General features: G+C 40.4%; 1 protein-coding gene across 1 annotated transcript in view; it reads left to right on the forward strand.

Annotated features, from left to right (window-relative positions):
- The window catches only part of lrfn2b (leucine rich repeat and fibronectin type III domain containing 2b), a 67068-nt gene extending 40953 nt beyond the window's left edge, over positions 1-26115 (forward strand). Inside the window, exons 2-3 of the mRNA XM_008277226.1 lie at positions 9877-11274; positions 25140-26115. Coding sequence (XP_008275448.1) covers positions 9887-11274; positions 25140-26115 — 2364 coding nt within the window. The 5' untranslated portion in view covers positions 9877-9886. The remainder of the gene's footprint in view (positions 1-9876; positions 11275-25139) is intronic.
- Positions 26116-27277: the final 1162 nt, after the last annotated feature.

The following is a 27277-nucleotide window of genomic DNA, read 5'->3' on the forward strand; positions in this document are numbered from 1 at the left end:
ATGTTATATTTATCATTACTTTTGTCAGATTCAAGTTATTTCTGTGACCGTTGTGGGTTTTTCTTTCATTAACCGAGGGGTACCAACAATTTTGTCCACGTGTGTAGTCCCTGTTATGAAGATGCAAAACATTTTAGAGCAAGCATTTTAGTGTTAAACCCTGAAATGCTCCTAGAACGAACATCATCATGCTTTTTTTAAGCTTTAAACATTGTTCCCAGCAGGTATCCTCAATGCACCAAACCCAGCAGAAGTCTCCAGTCTCGGCCTGCAGCCACCTAACAACATCTTCTCACCACAGGTCACATCTTACCAGACTAACACCTCAGCTGTGTCTATTAAGCTTTGCACTCCGTATTCATCTGCCGTGTAACATCTTGCACACTCGACAGCCTCTTCTAAAGACGATAGACAGACTTCTTCCCCAAAAGCTACTTAGGGCTGTTCACAAAACCCAGCAGCGGCAAAATGCTAATAGGAGCTAGTCTGCCATGTCTCGGAGATTAGATTAAATATCAAGACCCTGATCCTGCTTCTGAGGCTACTCTCCTGCAGACAAAACATTCCAACACACAGAATTACACCCATATGTGGTGTCTGTGGATGTAATAAGTCTGATTGTCACATCTGAGCTCCCCAGTCCAAATCCTCAGAGCTACAGAATAGGCACACAATATACATAAACATGCCATATAACCTCTTTAGTAGATTTATATTCTTCCACTGCTGAATATAAGCAGATACTTAGTGCAGTGTTTAAAGTTTAACAACTGTTATAACGTCATAAAGTGCAGTATTTTCATCTTCATTAGTGCAGAAAGGCCACTGAAACAGCATTAATCATGTAGCACTTCTACTCCCCCATTCAGAGGTGGTGGAAACTCAAGGATGCATTTGATCATTAGGCTAGAATACAGTAAAATAGCGGCTAGGTAAAGCAGACCACTGTGCCCAAGGCGAGATGAGTCACTTACCTACCATGGCCAGTACTTATATGTGGCAAATGCAGTGCGTTATGTAAAAATAACTGCTTTTCTTCTGTGATCTGGTGCCATTGAACGCTGCGAGGATTTCAGCTGGTTAAAGAGGAGATTATATGAAGCAGTGAATCAGCAGAAGCTTCACTAGATCAAACATTTTCTGTTTGGTCAGACGGAATTGGCTTAATTGTTCGTGTTGATTTCATTGAAACTTTAGTGCATGTAATATTTTGGTGTTTGATTTTTTTAAAAAGTGAAATGAAAATCTGATGGCACTTGAGTGTGTAGTGATGTTGCAGTTTCAATCACTTATCTAATTTAATTATGTTTAGCTTTAGACATTTGTAAGCAGTTAAAGTTATCAGTACACCTGAAACTATAGATATGGGATCACTTTTTCATGGCTATGAAGGCCAAAACACAATATTGTGTCCCATATTTTAACAAATTAATCAAAGTCTCACAAGTCCCCAAAGTGTGTCTGTCAGTGTTGTAGCCCAAAATACTGCAAAGATAGTTCATTTACGCATTTCTTAATGGGTTGTTTCGCTCTAGAAACCAATTAGTTGCTTTTGTTCCCTCCCCCTTTATGAAGAACATGCCATCTGGGTCTGTGATTGCCAGCCAAAGCTTTTTCACCTACAAGTTTATAACAACCACAAAACAACGCAATAAAATTAGATTTTCACCATATGGGACCTTTGATGTTGGCAACCTGTATCTACAACATGAAACCGATTAGCACCAGAACATGTCTACTCGTGATGTGTGATACCTCTGATTTCCTTTCCGATGCCATGTAAAACCCAGACTGACATCTTCACTACCAATATTTGTTGCATACAAAAACTTAGTATGTTCCGAAAAAAGAAATCACATTTTGTGTCCTAGAAATCTTGCACATATTGCTTCTTTTTAAGAATCATCTACAAACAATGCAAATGCAAATCGACTGATCGAGCTGCACTGCACTGTATGCCATAGATATGAAGCCTGCATAGCCTTCCTAACCCTGTATATTTGTCTCGCTGACATATTTATTTGTATATGTATCGATATTTCAGTATTAAGCCACTATTGTGCACTAAAGTTAGCCTCCTACATACCAGGCTCTCTGTAATTAAAAAGGAAATTCTGTGAATTTTTATCTTGTAATTTTTTTTTAACACATAATTTTGATTTGATTTTGTGTAACAATGATTTTTATCTCATTTGATAACTTCAAAAGTCTTAGCGTGACTATTTTCCTTGAAATCTCTAGTAACTTTTTTTCTCTTTCTCTTCTAAAATGTTATTTAACTTAACTTAACTAAATTTATTTTACTGGCAGAAATGGACTTTCATATAGTACCTTCAAATTGCCTGTCAGAGCGACCAGCTGCTTTAAGATCTCAACAAACACTCCCTATCACTATCTTGCTGTTTCACACTGTTCTATCTAATGCATGCAAAAAAAAAAAGTGATGAGTCCATGTCACTTGCAGGATCAGATTTCATACTGTTGTTCTCGCTGAGTGTGCGTCCCCTTTTATTGTTCATATACTGCCTTAGAGTTAATTTAAAGATATATCCATCTATCCATTATCTATACACCGCTTAATCCTCACTAGGGTCGCGGGGGGGGCTGGAGCCTATAATTTAAAGATATATTCCAAAGAGAACCTGTAGACACGAATTCCGAGCCTGCGGATGAGCCAGAGAAAAGGTGACATCGGTATCTGCAATATGAAGGGGAAATAATAAACCAACAGGGAAATCTCACACCATCAGCTGTATATTAATGAGGAGTCTTGTCGTGTATTTAAGAAGAGGGAGGTGAAATTATTCACCAGTGTCTGAACAATCTTTTCTCATTAACTGATTGTACGCGATGTAGAGCTGTGAGCCCACACTGGTCCAGTCCTATGGACAAAGAGGACCGTGGGGTAGCCTGGAAACCTGAAGGGCTTTTATCTTCACAGAGTTTAGGATGAAGAGATAAACGTGAGCTAAAAATGAATGGAAAAACTCACACTGAAGGTGCTCATCAGGTTACAGAGGCACCTAAATACATCCTCCTACTCCAGCAGTTCAACAACTCTCACCTGCCCACGCCTCGGACATGAAAAAAAAGACTTTTCAGTGGATGAGTTTCTGTGACAGTGCACTTTTAATTTGGTCTGTGTGGATGCGTGATGATTTCAGATTTCATTCATAATTCATGAAAATTACTGCTTAAATGAAACTATTTCCCTGAAAACTAACCCGACTGGTGACCTTTGACTTCTTGTTGGTGGAAGCAGCAAGTGATCTTGGTCTGGCATTGTCTGTTTCTGCTGTTTATCCACTCTCCTGAATATGTGTTGTTTCAGTGATGTAGTGTTCCACATGTCATGATGATAAATATACACCAGTAGAAGCAGCTTTGAATTTGTTGTGGTCAGCGATAATTCTGTGCACCCTAAAGACTCTATTTGGATGGTCTGACATTATATCATTTGTTTCGATACAAGTGACACTTTTGGGTATTGTTGGATGTGCTCACATGTGCTCATGTAACAACAACAACAACAACAACAACAACACTATTCTGTGGGACATGCCAATCCACACTGACAGGACCATAGTGGCTAATAAGCCGGACATTGTGCTAAAGAACAAGAAGGAAAAAACCTGCCCTCTCAGTTACCCCTCGACACCAACACCTCCTTCAAAACCATGGAAAAGCTTACCAAATACAAAGACTTGGAAATCGAGGTTGAGTGAATGTGGGGGCTCAAAACAACCACAGTCCCAGGGGTTATGGGAGCTCTTGGAAACATCAGTGGGTCCTCTCTATCAAGTAGAAACCGTCTTTGCCCCCGAAAGTCCATGGTTTGGACTCGGATGTTGAGTTAGAAAATTAATCACAATTACATTAGTATATATATAGTTAATAGAAGTTAATAGAAACCAGTGAATGCCTGGAACAGTAGACAAAATGAAACCACAAGTGAGTTCAAATATTAGTGATACATGAGCTTAAAACCACTGATGTGACCCTTTAAGATTCAAAGTGACATTTAACCTCATGGGAAAAAAAAAAATCCTAACCTAACCATTTTTTTAAACCATATATATATATATATAAATTATTATTATTATTATTATTAATAATAATAATAATAATAATAATAATAATAATAATAACAATAATAATTGTAATTCTAATTATAATAATAATCTTTATTCACATTGCACCATTTAAAAACAGAGTTCACACAGCACTTTACAAACAGCGGAAAAGAACGCAAGGATACTCAGGAAGAACATTACACAGTGGTAGGCTTAAAAATAAATACTAAAGATTTTCAAAATAAATTAGTACAACAACACTAGATAGAATAATAAAATGCCACATCCAAGTAAGGGAAAGAACAAGTGGAATAAAAGAAAATAGGCAGTAAAACAATAGACACAAGGCTAATAATGCTAATAGTTAATAATTAAAATAAATACATGAATAAGTAAATAAATAAAGGGTAAAAGAGATTAAAATTCCATCAAGTAAAAAAATATTCAAGCAGGCGATATTATGATTGTTGTTGTTGTTAATGATAATAATAAATAACAACAGAAATAAATAATAATAGAAATTGAATAGAAATGTACATGACAGATTACAATAACTGTACTGTAACCATACTCATCGATGATGGTAATTGTAGTAAAGCTGGAAACTTTCAGCCAAAGAGAAGCATCTGTTTTCACCCTGGTCTTAAGTCCCGCTTTACCGATATAAAAACACTTACTTACAAACAGCCTGTTGTATAATTAAGAGCAGCGTATCCGGCAAAGATGTTGTGTTTGTGCTTCCGGTTTCTCTGAACTAAATTCTTACATGGCATAGACAACATAGTTACAATCTACAAACTCAATATCTTCAAACTTCGATTGAAATGCTACATTAGATTATCTCTACAGTTTAATGATACCAGACTCCTGCAGTCATGAGCAGGCAGCAGGTGATGAAGCAGTCTGAGACACAAACGTATCTTTTGCAGCTCTCCTTGCACGAGCTTTGGATATGTAGTCTCAGTGTGTGTCTTTATGTGCTGGTAACAGTGCATTAGTCCAGTATAGATGCACTGGGTTCCAGTTCGTTGGGGAACCATTTTTCAGCCTTTGGATTTTTTTTTTCCATTGGATGATTTTTTTTTTTGTTGAGTGCTACAGTGTTGTCAGGACACAGACTGCAGACTTTTTCTTTTTCTCTTTGCTATTCAAACTCAGGTGCTGCCTGTGCAGACTCTGTACCCTCCAGAGCTCAGGCTGAAATGGAATTTCAACTCGCACAACACAGTCGGTGACAGCCGCGTATGTTCGGGAGATTCTGTATTGACTTCAATCTTTCATAACTATATGGAAGTAGTATTGAAATTGTGGTTATCATGACAACGCTGAGCCCTGCATTTCCAGGTCTATCTGCAGTAACCGTATGGGCCTGCCTGTGTGCAGATAAGTGTTCACTGTGAAATGATTCCACGGCCGTCCACCCCCACACCAATCGGGGTGTGAAGGCTCGGAGCCCGGCGGCCCCTGGGGTCGGCAGAGCAGCGTCTGTCAGGTGCCATGATGAGTGTTCACGTCAAGGCCTTCCCCTGATTACTGCTGTCCGGACTCTGCTCAACATATGAGCAAGCCACCTGCATGGCTTCCACACTCGACTTGTCAGGAGGGATCTCGTTTTGCTAACTCCCTGACCTCCGCGCCATCCATCCTTCGCACAGCGCCCTTGACTTTGACCGGATGATTTACTAAACACTCCTTCTCGGTGGGCTGCTCTGCTCTCGGTGATGGAACGCTTCCATTTGTGTTCCGCAGGCTCTGTGTGCACATTCTAAAAGGACTTTGCAGGTCATTTGCAATGTACCATATTCTGGGCTGGAGTTTGAGGCAAAATAACTAATCAGCAGCACATGAAGTTTCAGGCACTCTGGGGTCCTTGCTTGGATAATTATCTGTCATTTTTCTGCTATATATCACTCTGTTGATCAAATATTGATTAGAAGAGATAGTATCAGTTGATGAAGCTTTGCATTGTTGCTCAATAGTCAAAGATTTTAGTGGATCTTTCTCTTTCTCAAGGCCTTTTTTTGTTGCGCATGTATCTCACTCACAGCAGGCAGGATTACAGAAAACTCAGGTAAATAGACCAGTTTCCACCTTAGGTGAATTCTAAAAAAGAAGGTAAGGTTAAAGAAAAGGGAGCTTTTCAGCATTAACAAATGTTAGGAGGTCACCGGTAAATACCAAGTAAACAAAAAAAAAAAAAAACACACAGAGGGTCACATTACCTACTTGTTCACTGATGGTAAATTTAGCGTAATGTTTATTTCCACAGCTCTAACTCCGTGAGTAAAACAACACAGTCGGGTCAGACTCCCCACTCAGCTCCTCTCAGCTGAAATGCATAGATTTTAAATTAATACACTGTTAAGGAAGCGGGAGATTGTTCCCTCTGAACAACTGTGGGGCTTTTAATGCGAAACATCTGCAGAAAGTGTTGGTGCTCGCATTACTTTGTAGATCCACAAAAAATAATCTGCAAAACAAAGTTACTTCTGTGATGTGACTTTGTTTTTCTGCACTATTTTTTTGCTGTAAAAATGTGGAATTTATCAAGGCAATGGGCCGACGTGGAGTTTTCGTGTCAAAACAGAGCAAATTATCAGTTTGTGCCTTACATAAGCCCCAATTAAATAAACGTCTCTCTGCAGCTGAGTCAGATTCGTCACATATTACATACCGCCACATACTAATTCCACCAAATGTTCAATCCATTTTTGCTCTATTGAAAACATGTTAAATACTTGCTGTTCATACTGTCTTCGCACTCGTTTTTTGTGCGTTTTAGCCCACACAGCGAAGCCTAACCATCCTTCCAGCTGTTAAACTGAAGTAAGAACTAAGTCAACGTCGTCATTATGACCATCAGCGTTTCCATCACTTCAAGCCGGGTGACAGTTTGCGCAGCAGAAAAACCTTGTGCTGAAGGTTGAAAGCTGGTGCTGGGAGATAGGTAAACTCAGCGCGGAGATATGATTCATCAGAACATATTTGGTTATGCAGTGGTGTGTCGGGTGTTTGGACATGGGAATGTGGGCGTGTGCAGCCGTCTGTGAGAGTATATTTGTACTGCACAGATGTAGATGTGTGTATCCATGTGTGGGAGTGAGCCAGCAAGGAGAAAGAGGATAATCTCAGTTTACATTGGGAGGCATTCCATATTTTATGTTATAATGTTTATCTGTATGTTTGTTGTTGTCTGTATAATAATATTGTATAATGACACTGTGCATGAAATGATGTGCAAATGTGCACAGCGGTGCTCTGAATCCATTTGGAATCTTTTCTATTTTTGGTTGTTTTTATCAGGAATGATTAGACTGCAATGTATGTCAGGGAGATTATCACATGTAAAGGAAAGAGAATGAAAACACAACTGTAAGCATCTCTCTGAAGTAATGCAACAAAAGAGGAGACAACATTGCGTGTACTGGGACAGGATGAGTGGTTTGCACTTGAGGTCCTGTTTTATTTGACCACTGAGATATGCTAATTTATGGCCACCCCATAAAAATACCGCTTATCACCACAGTTCCCCCGGCAGGCCACTATTACAGCTCGCGCCATGTCTCTGAGCACCCGCTGTCTCATGCTCTGCACTTGAGTTATTGCACCATGTTTCCTGATCATATGACTGCATTATGATTACAGCATTATCTACACCTGAGTGCTCTATCCACCCAGAAAAATTATCCCAGGTCACGTGATTTCCCACACAGAGACCGTTTTAGTGTCCTCCTGGGGTCGATAACTGACAAGCGCCATTATGAAACAAACCGTACAAGAAAAACACAAAGATGAACGGCTTTGACAATGGACCGTATGTTGATTTGAATAAAATTTCAGGGGGCTGCAAGGTGGCACAGTTGGTAGCACTGTTGCCTCGCAGCAAGAAGGTTGCCGGTTCGCGTCCCGATGGGGGCACCGGGATCTTTCTGCGTTCTCCCCGTGCAGCGCGGTTTCTCTCCGTCTTCCTTCCACAAGTCCAAAAACATGTTGAGGTTAATTGGTGATTCTAAGTTGTCCGTAGGTGTGAATGTGAGTGTGCTTGGTTGTCTGTCTCTAAGTGTAGCCCTGTGATAGACTAGCGACCTGTCCAGGGTGTCCCCTGCCTTCACCCTAAGTCAGCTGGGATAGGCTCCAGCCCTCCCGCGACCCTCGCAAGGATTAGGCGGTGTATGGATAATGGATGGATGGATAAAATATCAGGGTCGAAGTGTTTTATTTCTAATGGGAGCTATCACAACTCAGATAGTGCTTCATAGCTGTGGCCAACATTCTATCCATTCCTAATTGCAGTAATAAAATTCAAGTCAAAATAATGAAGTGTTACTTCAAAAAACACTTGCATCTCGCTTCAGGCGTGCTTCACCACCAGCTGCTCGGCTACCAGGCAAATAGTAGCATCCAAATTTTTCCCACAGATGGGGATCACTGCCTTCATATAAACTAACACTCAATGCCAATTATACCTGTGTACTCACTTTTAGTAATTTAACAGAGATTTAGTGTGTTTTTTGTATCTGGATCCTACAACTGAAACATGGATGTCATTGAAATTCTGAGAGTTTTCAAAAAGCACAAAGCTATTCCTAAATCTACTGTAAGTGTATTACCATCTGTTTTAAACGGTCACTGTCTTGAACTTAAACACATTCATTTCTATCAATTCGATGGGTCAATAAATGCAGTCAGTCAGACCACCAAAAAGGCCATCAGACACACCTTGTTTGGCAGACAAAACAATAGGAATGGGTACGATTATAAACTGGTCAGGCAAAACTTTTTTGTGTTGTCTGCAACCAGTATGTTCATATGTTGGTGCTTCTTGTCCTGTCAGTTGCTAGTTGTAATGGTTTAACCATTTTCCTAAATGTTAGCTCTTAGTTTGGTAAATAAATGGGTCATTGCATCTCAAATGATCAAATGTATAGATCAATTTTCTGCTCAACCATCTCTGACCTGTCTTGTAGTTTTCAGTAGTTTTCTCTCAAAATGTTCAGTGGTATTGTGAGAATGGTGAGAAAAAACAGTGAAAATGTAAGGCTTTTCTCTGTAATAGCTCTATTACATTGCCATGAAAAATGGCTTTTTTTATTATTTCAAAGTATTTTATCTTTTTTGACAGTATATCAACCTAAAATTGCATGGACACCATGCTAAATACCCATAGTTTATGATAAAATAAAGTTTCATATTAGAACCAAGCTGTAATGCACCTTTAAAAAAGTTTATTCCTACTATCACCAACTCTTTTCTCTCTCCTCTTCCTCCCTTTACAGATTCTCCTCTATCATGTCTAATTCACGCCCATAAGCAAAATGTCAAAGTCAAGGATCAAAACGTTGTTTGCCCACGGCTGTGATGGCAGAGTTTGAGCCGGACCAAAGTCTTGTCAGATCCCTACACCTTAAGATGGTCCGAGGGGAATCTCTAACCTAAGCGGTAAAGATTCATCCTCTGGGCCAAATCCAACATAGATTGCTTAAAACTTAAGGCAGATTCACATTACCCTGTGAGGCTGCCACAGGAACTTGGAAGACAAGATAAAAGTTTAATGATTCCTGTGGGCATCAGATAAAGATTTCAAATGAGGCAGACAGAAGTTTAAAGTGATCCAATTTAACAGATGTTCTTGGGAAATTATTTTAAGACTTTTGTTGGGCCTGTGGCTCCCTCTCAGATTTTTAAACCCGTCTGTGCCCCTTTGTGTGTTTGAGGTCCTTCTGAGGGGCCTGTTGAGTTGATGATGATGTTTTTAAATTTTACCTTGAACTAATCTGTTTTTGTTTTTCTGTTTCTCATACAGGTTCATATGTATGACTCTTACCATGGACCACATCATCTGCTGCCTACTGGTCCTGGGAGCCACAGTGATGACCACCCATGCATGCCCCAAGTACTGTTCATGCCAGAATCTCTCCGAGTCTCTGGGGACATTATGTCCCTCCAAAGGCCTTCTTTTTGTGCCTCCAGACATCGACCGCAGCACGGTGGAGCTCCGGCTGGGAGGTAACTACATCCTCCGAATCACACAGCAGGACTTTGCCAACATGACTGACCTGGTGGACCTGACCCTCTCTAGGAACACCATCAGCTACATTCAGCCCTTCTCCTTTGGTGACCTGGAAACGCTGCGCTCACTTCATCTGGACAACAACCGCCTAATGGAGCTTGGTCCTGATGATTTGCGAGGCTTAGTCAACCTGCAGCACCTAATTGTCAACAACAATCAACTGGGACGCATCCATGAGAAGGCCTTTGAAGACCTGGCACCTGCCTTGGAGGACCTAGATCTTTCTTACAACAACCTGATGTCTCTGCCCTGGGACTCAGTCCGACAGATGATTAACTTGCACCAACTCAGTGTGGACCACAACCTGTTGGATTTTATTCCGGAGGGCACCTTTACTGACCTGGAAAGGCTGGCGAGACTGGATCTGACGTCAAACCGCTTGCAGAAGCTACCCCCAGACCCCATCTTTGCCCGAGCCCAAGATTCAATGATCCTGACCACACCATATGCCCCCCAGCTATCCCTAAGCCTGGGGGGGAACCCGCTGCACTGTAACTGTGAGATGCTGTGGCTGCGCAGGCTTGAGAGAGACGACGACTTAGAGACTTGTGCTTCTCCACCTGCCCTGAAGGGTCGTTACTTCTGGAATGTAAAAGAGGAAGAGTTTCTATGTCAGCCACCGCTAATTACCCAGCACACCCACAGGATGTTGGTTTTGGAGGGCCAGACAGCCAGTCTACGGTGCGAAGCGACTGGAGACCCTGCCCCTACTATCCACTGGATCTCACCTGATGATCGGTTGCTTGGAAACTCCTCCCGTACTGCAGTGTTTAGCAATGGAACCCTGAGTATCACCATCACCACCTCCAAGGACTATGGCACCTTCACCTGCATTGCCGCTAACGTGGCTGGGGAGTCCGCTGCTTCGGTGGAGGTGTCCATCGTCCAGCTCCCCCATCTCAGCAATGGCACTGGGCAGCCAGCACAGCCAAAGTCAAGGCTCTCTGACATCACCGGCTCCACCAGGATTAGCAAGGGGACTCCCAAGAGTCAGCCAGAGAGGGCGGTGTCCGTGTCCGAGGTGACGGCTGTTTCAGCATTGGTCAAATGGACGGTCAGCAAGTCGGCGCCCAAAGTAAAGATGTACCAGCTCCAATACAACTGCTCCGATGATGAGGTTCTGATTTACAGGTAAATACTTGCATTTTTTTTTTTTTAGGAATGTCCATCCATCCATCCATTATCTATATACCACTTAATCCTCACTGGGGTCACAGGGGACTGGAGCCTATCCCAGCTAACTTAGGACGAAGGCAGGGGACACCCTGGACAGGTCGATGTAGGCAATGTTTTGTGGAAATTGTTAACATGTCAAAAATTACAGCAGGTAATTGGTGAATTAAGTATTGGGTTTATTTGAAGCTTTTTGCAACTTAGGTCTGTGTTTCTAATGCTGTCATGAGAAAATGTCTTTGGTGTAAAAAAAAAAAAAGGCATATTCACAACACAAATACCAAACACTGTCTAACTTTCAAAAATGCCTTCTGTACCGCATAGATGTGCAAAGAGTTCCTTTGTCTGAAAAGGCCAAATGTTTAACCAAATGAAATCCAAATGCTTGAAGCTGGGAGTCAGGGAGCAGCTGAATAGGATAAATGAGGGCAGAGTACTGATCAAAAAGAAGAGCAGGACTTGTACTCAAGTTGAGTACAAGTCTTTTGACATGACAGGTACGATGGAATCTAGAATGACAAACAATATTAGAGCCGACTGACCTTGAAAGGGGCCAAAAATTATTTTAAAAAATACTACTATGAAGCCCAAACCTCTGACAGAGTTAGTGACTGGGTGGTGAACATACACCAAATAAAATGAGCTAATTCGTGGACAATTCATTAATTGTCTAAAAATTTCAAGATAATGCTAATATTGCGTCTGCTAGCATAAATTGGTATAAAATTGGGCATGGCAACTTTATAAGATGACAATGTACCAGATAAGGATTTTAAATTTTTGTTCTGCTGCACACCTGTGGCCAAAAAATTGTTGTTTATTCAGTTAACAATTTTGTTTCCCATACACTAAGCAACCTTAGGCACAGCAAAGAAGAAAGAAAAAAAAAAAAAACTTTGCAGGAGTAGCTGTTTGAAACAGTTCTCTTTCTGGTTTGAAATCACAGCAGTCTTCAGTTTTGAAATTACAGTTGTCGTTACAGCAGCGTCAATATTGTTCCAGTATCTGTGCAGCACTAAGTATGTCTTCATTACCGAAAGATCCGGAGGGAATGGCTTAGAATCACAGCATTTGAATGAGAGGCTCAGCAGAATGTGCATCTGATCCTAAACAAAGAGAGATGTATTGTGCTTAAACACTGAATGATGTGTATTTACAGGGCGCAGTGTTTGCAGAATCACACAGCAAGATTCACCAGTGGAATGAGTGCAGCAGTTTTTCGTAATACTTTGCACTGATGTTGGCATACCCAAGGGATCCATCCATTATCCGACATCTGTATTGTCTATCAAATTGATCAACAGCGGTGAAAACAACTCTTTTCAAACACCTGTCATCGCATTAAATCTCCCTCACTAAGCACAATGCTGTGCAGTTCTGTGGTCGATTATGTTCAGCAATCCAGAACCAGGGGAATTTCTAAGCGTAGGAGGCAGGAGGTTCTGTCATCCAGCAGTATTTGATGGGGATGAAACTATATTAGATAAGGCGTTTATTCTACTGCTACAGCCTTTAATACAAATGCGAATCCAGACAGGAAAAAAAAATCCAATTACTTAATGACATTTAAATCAGTTATTCTTCTCAAAACTATGAGAAGCACGATATTTAGAGCTGCAGCCTGAGGGCTATGGCCACCCTTTCATTGCAATATTACTTTCATAATGGAGCATATTTTCTTTCTTGTTTGACCCTGATTATAATGTAGTAAGAATGTTTTTTTAGTCATTTGCATAATTATACAGTAGAATTCTAGTAAATCCTAATGCAATGTAATTAATCTATTCAGCATGAATATTTTTTATTCACTTGCACTAAACAATTTCATTTGCAATTGAAATGTTGATTTAAACATGTAGAAGAATTATATAACATAGCAAAAGTGTTAAAATAGCATATGTACCAAGCTACACAGTACTTATTCAAATGGAAGCTGTTGAAAAGTCAGCTTATCAGGGCCTCATTTACAGATGCCACACATGCAAATGATGATTTGCAGAGTGTGCAACACTTTGCACAAAATTTGGTTAGTATAGAAACCAGACTAAATTAAAAATGTCTGTACCTTCACATTTAGGACTGTGAGAAAATGAGACTCAGGTGGCAAAATAAATGAGAATGTTCAATCAATTCTTTATGCTCTATGTCACTTATAATAATTAGTTCCCAGAAGAACATCCTGTCTCCATTTATATGTGGCATAAAACTAGAACCGTCTATTGTCTCACCTCATTTTAACAGCCGAGGAAGTTTCATGTGTTGATGATATTTTCAAGAAGTCCAAATATATACACAGCCTGGCTGATGATTATAAAGAAAGAGCATGCCAACAATAGTGGGTCAACGGGAAGTTAGGGCTGTCGGCACTGTTTCCTTGAAAAATGATAAATGATTGCTCATTTGTGCAGACAGCTATAGTGGCAAGAAAAGTCAATGAGCCCTGTGGAATGACTCCATTTTCAGCCTTATTTAGTTGTAAAATGTGAGCTGATCTTCATCACGGGTGCCACAAGTGTAGACAAACACAATGTGCTGAATCAAGTACCACATGAATAGTTTAAAACCTTTTGTGCATTTATTGAATGCACCCATTAAACATTTACAGTGCTGGTGAAAAAAGTAGATGAACCCTTGGACTTAATAACTGGGCAAACCTCTTCTGACAGCAATAACCTCAAGTAAGTGTTTCCAGTCGCTGCAGATTAGACCTGCACAACGTTCTGCAGGAACTATTTTTCAGATGAACTCTGCTAAAGCTCAGCCAAATTCTTGGGATGTCTGCTGTGAAAGTCTCTCTGAAGTCATTCCATAGCATCTCAGTTGGGTTAGGAACTTAGGATGCTCAGAGTCATTGTCATGTTGAGTTACCCAACTTCAACTAAACTAGACAACCACTCTGACATTGTCTTGTAGCGTAAATTGATAATATTCTTAGAAATTCATTGCCTCTGCTGATAATGACGGCTGAAGATGTCAGACCAAAAAGCCCTTAATGTCAATCCAGGACCTTACAGTTGTGAACAAAAGGTACAACACTTATAAGGACCGTGTATGTTGTGGGAGTCTTGAGTTTACGCTGACTCCTGTAATTCTGAATTTTCTATAATAAAATCATTGAAACACGTGTGTTTGTCACAAAAAATAAACAATCATGCACTGTGGTTCCGTATTTAATCGTTTATTTACAATACGTCTTCTGGAAATATGTAGTATTTGCTGGGTCAGAAATATACATACAGCAATGCTAAGATATGGTTGTATCTTTGATCACTTCTGTGGTCAAATTAAACCAAAATTTTGCTATTTGGCCACAATGACTGGAGAGAAGGTCCTTAACCCCAAGAACGCCATGCATACCATCAAGCATGGTGGTGCCAGTATAATGCTCTGTGGCTGTTTTGCTGATGGTGAAGCTGGTGTTGACACAAAGCAAATGGAATACTGAAGAAGAAGAAACACCTCCACAGTATTCAAGAAAACTTATAATCATCAGCTAGATGGTTAGGTCTTGGACGCAGCTGGATGTTCCAACTAGACAGTGACTCCAAACACACATCAAAAGTGGTAAAGAAATAGAACAGGCTACAATTAAGGTTTTAGACCAAATAACTAACCAAATATTAGCAATGCTGTATTTTTTTTTTGACCCAGTAGGTTTTGCCACATTTCCAGAATACCCACAATAAATCTATGAAAGAACCAAAATAATTGTTTTTTGAGAAAAAACACGTGCATTTCAGTCACTCCATATTCAAGACCACCATGATATACATGGTCTTCACAAGTGCATGTAAAATCTTGTTTATATTTGACCAATTAAGATGTTAGTAATATCACTAAAACTATACTTTACTTAATAATCTATTTCATACCTTCATAAGGAAACTCTCCATGCTGTAAATTGCTCCATTGTTCTGACAGCATCCTATAACGTTTCACAGACCAATTCATGAAAGCCGAGTTGAATTCCTAAAAGTTGAGCAGAGACAAATCTCTGCATGTCAATGAAGAGTTGTCCAAGCCTAGAGGCCGCAAAACTGCCTCAACTAGTGATACTGCTTCCGGTGTACTTCACCTTCAGGAGGACCTTAGTATCATGAGTCAAGAAAGCATTTTCCCAGTGGTGTTGTGGGCTGTCAAGGTGCTGTTTGGCAAACTTCAAGAGTACAGTGATTTTTCTTCTGTAGTTAAGCCTCAGCTGTTACTCTGGGCTTATTTTTGACATCACTGAATGTTCTGTTTTGTGCCTTTTTCACTCATGTTAGCTGGAAGTCCACTTGTAGGAAGAGTTGCCACAGAACTAAACAGTCAGTAACCCGGGACTGATGAATATCTAAACTCTTTTTGATTACTTAATAACTTTGTCCAACTTTATGAAAAATCAGCCTTTCGTAATCCTCTCATATCCATTTTTTTTCCTTTGCAAAGCACGACTCACAGCAGTATATTCCATTGGAAAATGACTTTTTGCATGACTATGTTTACCTTAGAATGGCAACCCCCCCCCATGATTAAATGGTACAGTTCAGTGTTTTAGTATTACCACAGCGCAGTGTGCTTGGACTAAACTAGTGTGTGCTGCAGTTTCTTCAGCTACTGCTGAAGGGTGTTTAAGTGTTTATATTTTATCTGGCTGGTTGCAATCAAAGCTGGGTGAAAAAAAAATCTGCTGTTGTGGAATCTTTCTGGCTACATTAACTGCTGTCTTCATCCCATGCCAAGAATTCCATCTTTTGTGTCTTTAAATGCAGTCTTGAAGTGATGAATAGTACAAATGATGTACAAATTTCTTTCTGAACAGCCTCTCTCTGAGGTATTTGTGATGTTTCAGTTCGTTGTTAGCTGAAGTACTTGTGTGAAAAAAAAGAAAGAGAAGCTTGAGATACATGTTGAATACCTGCCTGCTTTCATGTCTTTTCACATGTGGCCAGGGACTGAGCAATGTGGGTGAGAATGTCACATTGTTTAAAAAAGTTTCCAAATCAAAACCAGAATTGCATTATAAGCATACCAACCGATACCGTAACCATAAGCATCCCTTAAAATAACCTCTTTAAGTTGAGATCTTTTTTATCAAGTTTTTTTCCCCCCCATCTAGTTTATTTTATCTTGTTTTATTTCTTTCCGTTATGATCTTATTATCAGCTGATCGCTGATCTGGAAGCGCATTGAACTGTGCTGACCTGTATGAAAAGTGTTACATTAATTTAACTTGCAAGCTGCGATGATCTTGCCCTTGCAATTTTATGCATGTTAGGGTGCACCACAAAAAAACAAAAGGATTTTCTTGTGGGTATTTAAGTGTCTTCAGGTCTTATTAGATTTTACAGAAATTAGTTGCTTTCTATTATGTGGCATTGGAGAACACATCCATTATACATTATGTTGCCATACATCGTGTGTAAAACACGTCATGTCAGTTTCATGTAAATGAGATGATGTTTGCCACACAAGCCTGACCTGCTGTTACCAGTAGGCAGGGCAAAGACAGTGACTCAGTATTGGTAGATATCTTTGACTCTTATGAAGCCTGAGTAATATGGGCCAAATTGGACAGGTACAAAGTACCATTTTGCTACACCCATGTGCAAGACTGTTAAAAGTTTCACCACTTTTGACCCATTGATAATGTCTGCTGAAGATAGAAGCTTTACCAACAGGTCCTTAATGTCAGCCTAGCAACTTACCTGATTGATTAATATGTTTGCAAAGGATGCACTTAAACTAGATTAAAGCTGAGCTTTCATGCTGCCGTGATTTCATGCCTTAATAAGGACACTGTCTGCTGTTCATTGTTCTGAATGACACCTGAAATGTTTCAAGGACTGATTCATGAAAGCTGAGTTGAATTCAGGAAAAGTTGAACGGAGGTAGCTTTCTGTCAAACTTTATATAAGGATGGAAGTTTTGAAATAGGCCTGTAGCTGCCGTGGTTCAAGGGATCCAAACAACCTCATCGTTTCAGCTGTGTCCCACTGTTGTGCACAAGACGTAAGAGTTGTCAGCTACTCCCTCTTCAAACGCCGGAGCTGGAGGACAATGTTATCACTGTTCTAGTTTCCATGATTGGCATATTGTTACTTGAGCTAAAGGTTTAGTGTAGGATGGGTGAATGCGAAGGCCTGAGGGCCCAGAGAACTTACTCAAAACCAGAACAGACGTTTTAAAAAATGTGCTGTTGTCTGCCAGAAAGACAGGCTTTTTTGAATTCCTGAAAAGTGGGTTATTCTGAGCTGCACCATGGTAACCAAACCTGCACTCAATTAAAAGTACTGCCACTTTATTGGAACAAGTACTCAAACAGAAGTCAGAGTCATCAGAATAAAAAACTGAGCATGTAAAGGTGTCTACTGAAAAGAAAACTAGTTGAGGAGTGACTATAAGTTAGGATGTTTGAGTTAGTTTTATCTTATAAAGGTTTTTGTTTTAACCATGGGGGATGTTGCTGGGTTAAAGATGAAGAGTTGAACAGTCACTGCATTTATAGTAGATTTTTAGTTTGTTTCATACATTACTGGCCTGTCAAATCAAACAAGTTATTGAAATTAAACAAAATGTACAGTTTGACCACACAGTCTAGAGGTAAAGTATAGAATAGCTTTAACATAGACCATCTAAGTTCAAACATCTCCTTACTAGCATTCGTGCTTGCAAACGTAGCTCATGGTCTTCATTCAGTCAATGGAGCTTTGTTATGTTGATATCATAATTAGACAAGATGACAACAAATGGTTGCAACTGGGTGGTCACAACAAAACAAAGACAAGTAAGAAAAGAGGTGGATGTTTAAGACACCACCCTTAAGCCATACCACGAGAGTCATGAGGAGACATGAGAAGGATGATCAAACGACATCAGACACGATTATTATTCAAAGCAAAGCACTGTTATGCATCTTTAAACACACATAGAGGCGGGGTGTTTTAAAAACCACATTATTTCCTGTAGAAGAGGAAAGGTTTTGGACGGGTCTGTCCATTGACCACAATCCTTGATGATGCTGATCCCCCGTTATGTTTTCATGAAACGTTAATAGACATTAAGTGTATCGATCAGACAGAAATAAGCCCCAACAGCTACTACAGAAATGTATTTTTTTGCTCATCCATCGATTATTCCTCATCATAATTACCACAACACCTTTAAAGTAAACATAAGATGTTTGGAACACTTGCTAAAACTTGCCATCCTTCTTCATGAGAGATCTTGTAACTGCTTTTTTGAGAAAATGAAAAAAATAACCTGAGCCAGATGTATTGCTACAGTGCTGGAGAATGGTCTGGCTGCACCCAGTTAGCAACAGAGCTCTAAAATGGTGTTGAGGGAGTTATTTTGTTGCAGTATTTTGCATGTGGGAAGATGAGCATTACCATTAAAAGGGCTAATTTACCTAAAAAAAAGAAAGTAGGCCTGCCAAATGTTAGCTCATAGGTTGTTTAGAGGTTGTTTGCTGCAGTAAAGGGGATTTTGAAATTGGCAACCCAAAAATAGAAATGAAATTGGGAATGGCAGGTTAACAACTACAGTCCACATCCAGTGAGTAGGACCACACTGGATGCTGGTTGGTCATCTTAATACTCCTAAAGATTGGAATTCAGTGTGACTTCGTCCATTATTCCGCAGAGTTGTGAAGAGGTGTTGCTGCTTCATCAGAGAGCCACAGTGCTCCACCAAAATGCTCCCAAAATGCACTTGTTGGACTGAAAAGTGTCCTGAATTCAAATCCACAGTATCCCATCACCTACCTCCGAGTAAGACGAAACGATGCACCACCTAATTCCTGCTCATGAATAGGTGATAGATCCCTGCTGTCTGTCCCTATCATGCTTAGTTATGGGGCCATGAACAGGCTGAGGGTTCTTTATGCGGCTGTCGTAATGGAAGTTACATGTCAGCGGCAGCCTTTCAACGATATTTCAGTTAAATTGCCACATGTTTCCAGAGTAATGCTTAACCACATAATGGCTAGAATGTCACATGTCATGAGATTTAACGCCTGTGCACCTCTGTTACAGATAGTATGTCAGGACTGAAAGCAAAGCTCCCGAGGCTGCCTTTACTGGATATTAACTGAGCTGAAAAGCCTATTGGATTCACGGCATACATTGGAAAACATATTGTAGATTATTGATCACGTCTCAGACAGTAACAGAGCTGGATTATGTCATTTTAAAAAGGTTAGGTTTGAGGTCAATAGGGTCAAGCAAAGGAAAAAAAAGCATATGTATGATAAGAAGCAATGAATTTAAAAATTGCTACAAGAAAGAAGAGAGGTATATTGCTAGAAATGTGGTAACAAACACCAGTCACATATTAAATAAAATACAAAAGCACTGCAGTCTGGTTTGTCTTATGCATCACCAGCACTGAATGAAGGGTCTGTTGCCCTTAGGATGTGTTAATACATAACATAGTTCAGTCAAATGTATCAGAATACGGTATAAACAATAGAAAATGAATAACAATGAAAAGTAAACAAATGTAGAAAATGAATATGAAACATGCTGTGAATCATAAAGTTGCAGTGGGTGGTGTTGGCGTACCGGACCGCATAACATTGGAAAGTGGTTCTATTAATTTGGCCCACTCATGTATGTTGATGGGTTGGACGAAATATCTAAAACACTTTTAATGGAGGTGCTGTAATTGTAGTTTTTAGTTCCAGCTAGAAAGTTTAAGACCTATTTCATGTATTTCATAGAATTGCATTGATCTTTTGTACAAAGCAAAATTAGCCAGGATTTCAATTTCAGATGCAAAACCGTGTCAGGTCAGAAGAGCGTAAGAGGATCAAGAATGAACTCTATGTGAACTAATCACCACATCTTTGGACGCCATCTTTCCATTGTTTGACTGTGCAGCAAAAGACAGAACTGCATAAACTTTCATGTAGCAGCTATAGTTAATCGTTATATTACTTTATATATTTAGTATTACACACACACACACACACACACACACACACACATATATGAAATATACATATTGACTGCCTTTCCATCTTTCTCATTAAAATTCTCCTTACTTAATTATTGCTGGATTTTACAGTTCAGAGTTCATTTGAGAAATGATTATCTTGAAGCTGCGTGAATCAATATCTCCATACTATCAGTGTTGTTCATGTTGAAGAACCCACAGAATACCAACAGCGTAACTGCAGTTTACCTGATTTCAGAAGAGATTTTGAGCCCCTTTTAGTTCATTGTTTTGATTTTGTCAGTTTCACATCATTCCCATTTCTGATAAACCCACCACATGCCACAAAAATCTCTCTCAGGAGTTTTTCGGAGGCCAGCAGAGCTAAAAGGTGTTCGCAGAGCACTAAGGTGAAATAATGTAGCCTTTAATTTGAATTCCTAAGCAATAAAACACCATCTTGTTCAGTACACTCAGGGATTTCACCGCTTCATCCTTATACTGGAGTCATGTCTCTGAAAAACAACGTTCAAATACAAATAAACTGCAAAACCTAACTGAGAATAAAGAACATGGTTGATACGAGCAGTAGTTGGTGTTAGCTGATGTTAGCAAACCTCTACTAAAATCACTGACTTTTGAGCTTCTTCTGCTGCTCTTAGGGGGGTCAAAATGAAACAGTTTGCTTCAACCACTTTTGAAATGTCAGCAAACGGCAAACATTTCCCTTCATGTTAGCCATTATGTACTCCAATCTGCGCCAAGATTCTCTGTAGCTAGAACTAATTGCCAAACATATGAAGGCCTCCTGCAGTGCTGGCTGCATCAACCACGTGGAGATGTAACACAAACCACGCGGCAAAGGTGGTGCTATTTTCAGCACAACTTCCTCTTCCTAATGCATCCATCCATTACAGTTAGATGGAGAGGATGTTTTATTGCAAGCAGAAGGTATTCAAGGGTATAGAAACAGACACCAAAAAATGTCATGGCCCATTTAATCCCCTACCATGCATCTGCACAGTCAAAGAGTGAGGAGCACTGAAAGGCCATTAGGGATTTTGCTTATATAAGCATAATCAAATTTCTCAGCAGCACCCCAATGTTTAAGGTGAATCAATGGGGCAGCAGACATTTGCCATGACCTTGTCTGCACTAGTCCGAAGAAAAAAAGTCTCAAGAAATCAATAGAGGCAATGAATAATGATTCTTCTGTGTTCTTTTTTTGTCCTGTTTGGTTCGTGGAGGGGGGTTGCAGCTGGAAAACTCCGAAGCCATGAAATAGTTTAATGGTTGTGGACAGGAAAGATGCAGCCTGGAGTAATGATTTATCTGTTTTGTCAGCTCTTTCTTTGAACTGAGAAAATAGGTAGAATATTAAAACTGTAACTGACAAATCTCTCACAAAGCCTTAAAGAAGCCAAACCCAAGAGCCCATCTCCTCCTTCGTCTCGTCTCCCACACTTCTTTTCTCTCTTCCCCGCTTTCACTCTGATTAATGCTATGGCCTCACGCCATCGTCTGGAACTAAGCAGGCCACTCGACAAATTGCCTTTTGCAGCCTGAAGGGGCGGGGAAAAAACTTTTATCTCGCTGTGATAAGCGTGGGCATAGGTTTGTCTGGACTTGGGCTTTATTCCTGTGAATTACAATAAATTAGCCAGTCTCTGCTGACAACCTGAAATCAATTAGACCCAGACAGAGGGGCAAGCGGCGCACAGCCGAAGTATCACAAGGCTAAAGAATTTCAGTCCCAATCAGAGGCAGCCAATTATAATATTGTAATGAACTACAGCGCAAGTTGTTGGAGAAGTTTTTTTGTTGTTGTTGTTTTTTTCTTCATAATTAAAAACAGCTTCTTTTATTTGATCGCTGGTGACTAATTGGGATAGAGCAAACTGAGAGTGAGAGGTTGTCATAGTTTTGATTTCAGATCTTTGTTGCCTGTCAGATAAACATCCTTTTAGGTGACGATGTGACAGAAATCCACAACGAGCAAACAGCCCCAATAATAGGGTCCAAAATTCTGCATGCTTCACTACACACCCAAAGGATCCTCTGAACTGAGCAAATACATGTATTTGTTGTCAATGCTTACTCTGATGCCTCTGTTTAGGCTCAAGTTAAGGTTTGATTTGGGTTTAAAGATTGTGGTTTGAGGTAAAACTGTTATGGAGTCACTGTTGCAAGAGATAGGATGCAAACAGCAGGTGCCCATGTCAAAGTCAAAGCTTTGCTGATCCATCCAACCCCACCTTATCCCTATGAGGTTTTGTAGCTCTATAAAAACAACCATCTACTTTAGTCCTGACAAGTGTGAAGCATTGCTGACACCACCACTAGAGGTTCCTGTCGTTTAAATTCAGACATCTAGGCTGACATTTTTCTCTGGATGAGTCCTCCCTTAACTTTCAGTAGCTCAAATTGTCATGTTGGCATGTACATGCAGGGCGTGATTTAAGGTTTAGACTGATAGCCAAGCATGCTTGAAGATGCCAGATAAAGAAAACCAGGCTATGTTGAAGTCATAAAGCTGAGGTTCTAAAATTCAGTCATTTTTTTGTAGTGACAACTTGGAACCCTGTCACATTTTTTGTGATACTTCACAAACAAATGCAAACGTAATCTCTCAAAGTATAACAAAAAATATAGTTTAATTGTGAGTTTTCAAATTAGGTGGTGCTTGCATTTAGCATTGTCTGTAATTACACGTTATGTCAGAGTTTTTTCAAATATAAATATCTAAATAACCAAAAAAAAATCTGGTTTATCAGCCACCCTTCGCAAAATTTACTGTTATTTTTCTGTATCTACACCTTTTAGTTAAGTCATTGTAGCTTAGGAGATGGAAACTTAACAATGTTGTCCAACTAAACAGGATACAGAACATTACTCTTACAATTCCCCCAGGAACATCTTTTGGACATCTTAAAGTGTCTGCATATTTGTTTGCACATAGCAGATGAAACATTAGAGCCTAAAAATAGCCTGAGTTGTGGTCAGGATTTATAAATTGTGAATTGGTTTGGTAACGTACAACGCTAAGAATAAAGTGAGTATGTTTCCACAACTTATTGGTTAATAGAATTTATGTGGAACCCTGCTGCACCCCAACCCCAAAAGGTGGTGCACATAAAACAACCAGACAATTTGAAGATGTAGTTTAATTTAAACTATGTAGCAACCATTGTAACACATATCAGCACAAGTTTTACCTTATCAAAAAACTGTTGGCTGTAGCTTTTGTCGGCTGTTTTAGTCAACAAAGAAGATAAAGTGATCTCATGGTAAACATCCAAGATTTTTACTATAACAGTATTTACTAATCATTATGAAAATGTGATGATATGCAGTCTACTGTTATAACGTACTAGTAGTTGTAATAATCAGTTATTTCTCTGTGAGATTTTTATGCCACCAGAGATCGTAACACACAGGACGCATTAAAGAGCAGAGTTACCTGCCATCGGTCACCAGATTTTGATTTCCCCTTGTGAATCCAAATTATGCAGGATGACATCATCAAAACAGTCCAGGCAGTGAGTTGCTTGTCAGTTTGCATGGCCTCATGTTGTACAGAGTTGGTTTGCCAATGACAATATTATCTAGACTGGAGCTTTTGCTTTTCCCCTGGCTTTGGATCAAGTGAACTAAACTACCATTTTTAAATTGAAAAGGGCTTTAAGGTGGTTCCTGCAAATGACAAATCTTACATCATAAATAAATGTATGTTCGATCAAGTCACCATAAACTAATAGGCACACAGTGAACAGCCAGTGTAGGAGCACTGGCTGTTTTTTGAAGGCACCACATGGTATAATGAAGCTGCCGTATGCGCTGAACCTAATGGGCATTTTAAAGGGGGCTCCAGGGTCTCGAAGTGAGTTAATCCAGGCCCGTCCTAGTTTTATTTTGTTTTTTGTTTTTTTTCAAGAAATAAAGAAAATAATCCCTATTACAAGCCAATATGAAACAGAAACTGGCATTACATCATAAGCTGTAACAAAGTACTTTTACAAACATCTATTTTCAGCCGTAAAACCAGGTTTGTGTGCCAAGAAAGCTAAAAAAAAAAAAAAAAAAAAGTGCAAAACAAAACAAAANAAAAAAAATGCAGCACCAAAAATTAGTGAGTTATAAGATTTACACAACTCGTGTGACAGCAAAAGTGACATCTCCTCCACTGCTGGCCACAGAGCAGATTGCCTTGGGCAGCTGGAGACTCGCTTTTTATCTCCGAGGCACCTCGACATCTTGATGGTAGTTGTTGAAGCAGGATGGAGCTTGCACACCTGTGCACAAAGCTTTGCAGCTTTACTCCAACACTTGACACACTCCCTCGTGTTGCTGTTTCCACCACAAAGACACCTGACATTTCCCACAGGTCAAGATCGGTCTTGGTTTGGCCCGTACAAAATGTGCCTCACTTTCCAGCCATTCTGGCCTTTCCTGTATTTTCCACTTATTTATTTATCAGTGGTCTACAGCTCTGATATCAAATGGACTCTCTGTTCACTGCAGAAAAACAGATGGCTCTGAGAGATAAAGTCAATTACTGTTGGCTGTCTGTTAAAGCAGCAACTGCAGCAACTTAGCAGTGGAGAGGAACTCCTGGGAATGCAAATGGAAATCCGGGCTCTCATTTAATGAAAAATTGCACAGTGAATATAGCTTGCATTACCTACCACAGCAGTTAGTTAAGTCTCCATGGGCTGCAATTACATGTGTACCCTGTTCAGATGCTGAAGGCTCAATCATTTATAGCATTTACTGTCTTACCCTTGTAGGTTTTCACGGCCATCTCTGTCTTTAAAAGAGGCGTCAGCTATCACGCTAATAAAGAGGAAGACATCTTGATAGTAATACAGTGATTAACCTGTAAATTGTCTCTTTCTGTGTTTGTTAAGGATGATCCCAGCCTCCAGCAAAGCTTTCTTGGTGACAAATCTAGTGTCGGGGACCCGCTATGATCTGTGTGTGTTGGCTGCCTGGGACGACACCGCCACTACGCTCACAGCCACTAATGTCGTGGGCTGCACACATTTCTTCACCCAGGATGACTACCCTCAGTGCCAGTCTCTGCCCAGTCAGCTGCTGGGAGGCACCATGATCCTGGTGGTGGGAGGCATCATCGTAGCCACGCTGCTGGTGTTCATCGTCATCCTCATGGTGCGATACAAAGCTGCAGACACTGAACCTCCGGTGGGGAAGCTGACCAGCGTAAGCGACACGCACTCTCAGACCAACGGGGGCCGACTCGGGCAAAACGGACTTCTCATGCCCCAGTCTCAGCCTCAGCCTCAGCCTGAGCCGAAGGTCAAAGCCAAAGTGACTCTGAAAGATGAGGTTGTGGAGTTCAAGTGCGGCTCCCTTCAGAGTAGCCTCACCTCCTCCTCCTCGTCCTCGGGCTCCATGGCCGGGGGATCGCTGAGCCCCAACAGCACACTTGCCAACATCTGGAGGTCGGCTCCCTCGAAGCCTCGAACCAACCTGGATCACCTCCTAGGGGCCTTCACATCACTCGATCTTCGAGGGGCTCAGGGCCTTGACCCGGGAGCCTCGGGCAGCGCTACGACTGCAGCAGCGAAGCCCCACACAGACAGGGAACCACTGTTGGGCCGGACACTGGACTCCAGCCTCAGCCGGCTCCTCATGCTGCCTCTGGACTCCAAGCCAAAGAGGAGCCAGTCCTTCGACATGGGAGACGTAACAGGTGCCGGCATCTCTCAGCTTTGCAGCAAACCTCGCAGGATCAGCAGTATCTGGACTAAGAGGAGCCTGTCTGTAAATGGCATGCTGCTGCAGTGCGAAGAGGAGGGGGACACGGGTGGGAGCAAGGGGACGTTAGACAGCGCTGACTGGGTGATGGAGAGTACTGTCTAGGTAAGATAGAGAACCATCACACTGTCAAACACTGCCCAGACTGATGGCCTACAGCCACGCCAAGACAGACCTGCTGGTCTAAGAGCCTTTGTCCTGCATGAAGCACACCCATTTGCATCCCTTCCACTCCACTGCTCAGACTTAAGTGAGACAAGCTGAGTTATTTTCACAGTCCCAGCCAAACAAAAGGAAAAAAAAGACCTTTGGACTGTTTTGCCTCACACTTTGTACAGAGATGGATTATTGGGGCCAATCGGCCACAATGGCAGAGCAACAATGTTATCTGTTACAGAGATATAAAGTGATGCCCATGGGCTGATATTATATTGTATAAGTTCAAAGTATGTAATGAAATTAAAGTTTTATATTTTTTATTTTGCTGGTCAAACACAAATAATCCATGACGATTACTGGTCTCTGCCTTTACACTGGCGCGAGGCATGGCCAGTGGTTACACTATGAAATCTTCTACTGTAAATTCATCTTCATTTTAGTTACCTACTGATGCAGTTTACCTTTCTCTGACTGAATGGTGCAGTATATATATATATACATATATATACATAGATGTGATGCTTTGATTCATTAAGATTTAAGAGAAAAAAAGATTTATTGACAAAGTTGTATGTGAATATATTTACTTTCTATACAGAGTATATATTTGAGGGGGTCACTCAATAATTCTGTATGCTAATTGTAACAAATCTTATGTGACTGCATAGACTATGAAATCCATCTTTTTCAAAACCATGACTGTATTATATTGTTTTGGTTTTTTTTAATGCCAAATTACAGATGAGGAAACTGGTGCAATGTATAGGACTTTTCAAGACAATTAGGCCTGTTTAGCCTCTATTAACACTGGTGGGGACTTTTGTTGATTTTTTGCAATTCTTTTTTCTTTTTTTGTGTGTTTTGTTAGCACCCAAACAAAACTTTATTTCCCTTTGAACTGATATTAATTATACGTTCAGGTTGACAAAAATATTTTCACTTTTCAAATCAGTAATTACCAAACTCACTAGAGAAGAAGGAACACATGCACCAGAGTGGTCAGAGATGAAGCAGTAGTTTATCCAGATCATTGAAACACAGCAGTGCCAGGCCACAAAGCATTTGCTATCAGGCTGTGAGGAGACACTATGATTAAATGAAAAAAAGA

The sequence above is a fragment of the Stegastes partitus genome, unplaced genomic scaffold (genome assembly GCF_000690725.1).
Source record: "Stegastes partitus isolate 25-593 unplaced genomic scaffold, Stegastes_partitus-1.0.2 Scaffold92, whole genome shotgun sequence".
Lineage (NCBI taxonomy): Eukaryota > Metazoa > Chordata > Actinopteri > Pomacentridae > Stegastes > Stegastes partitus.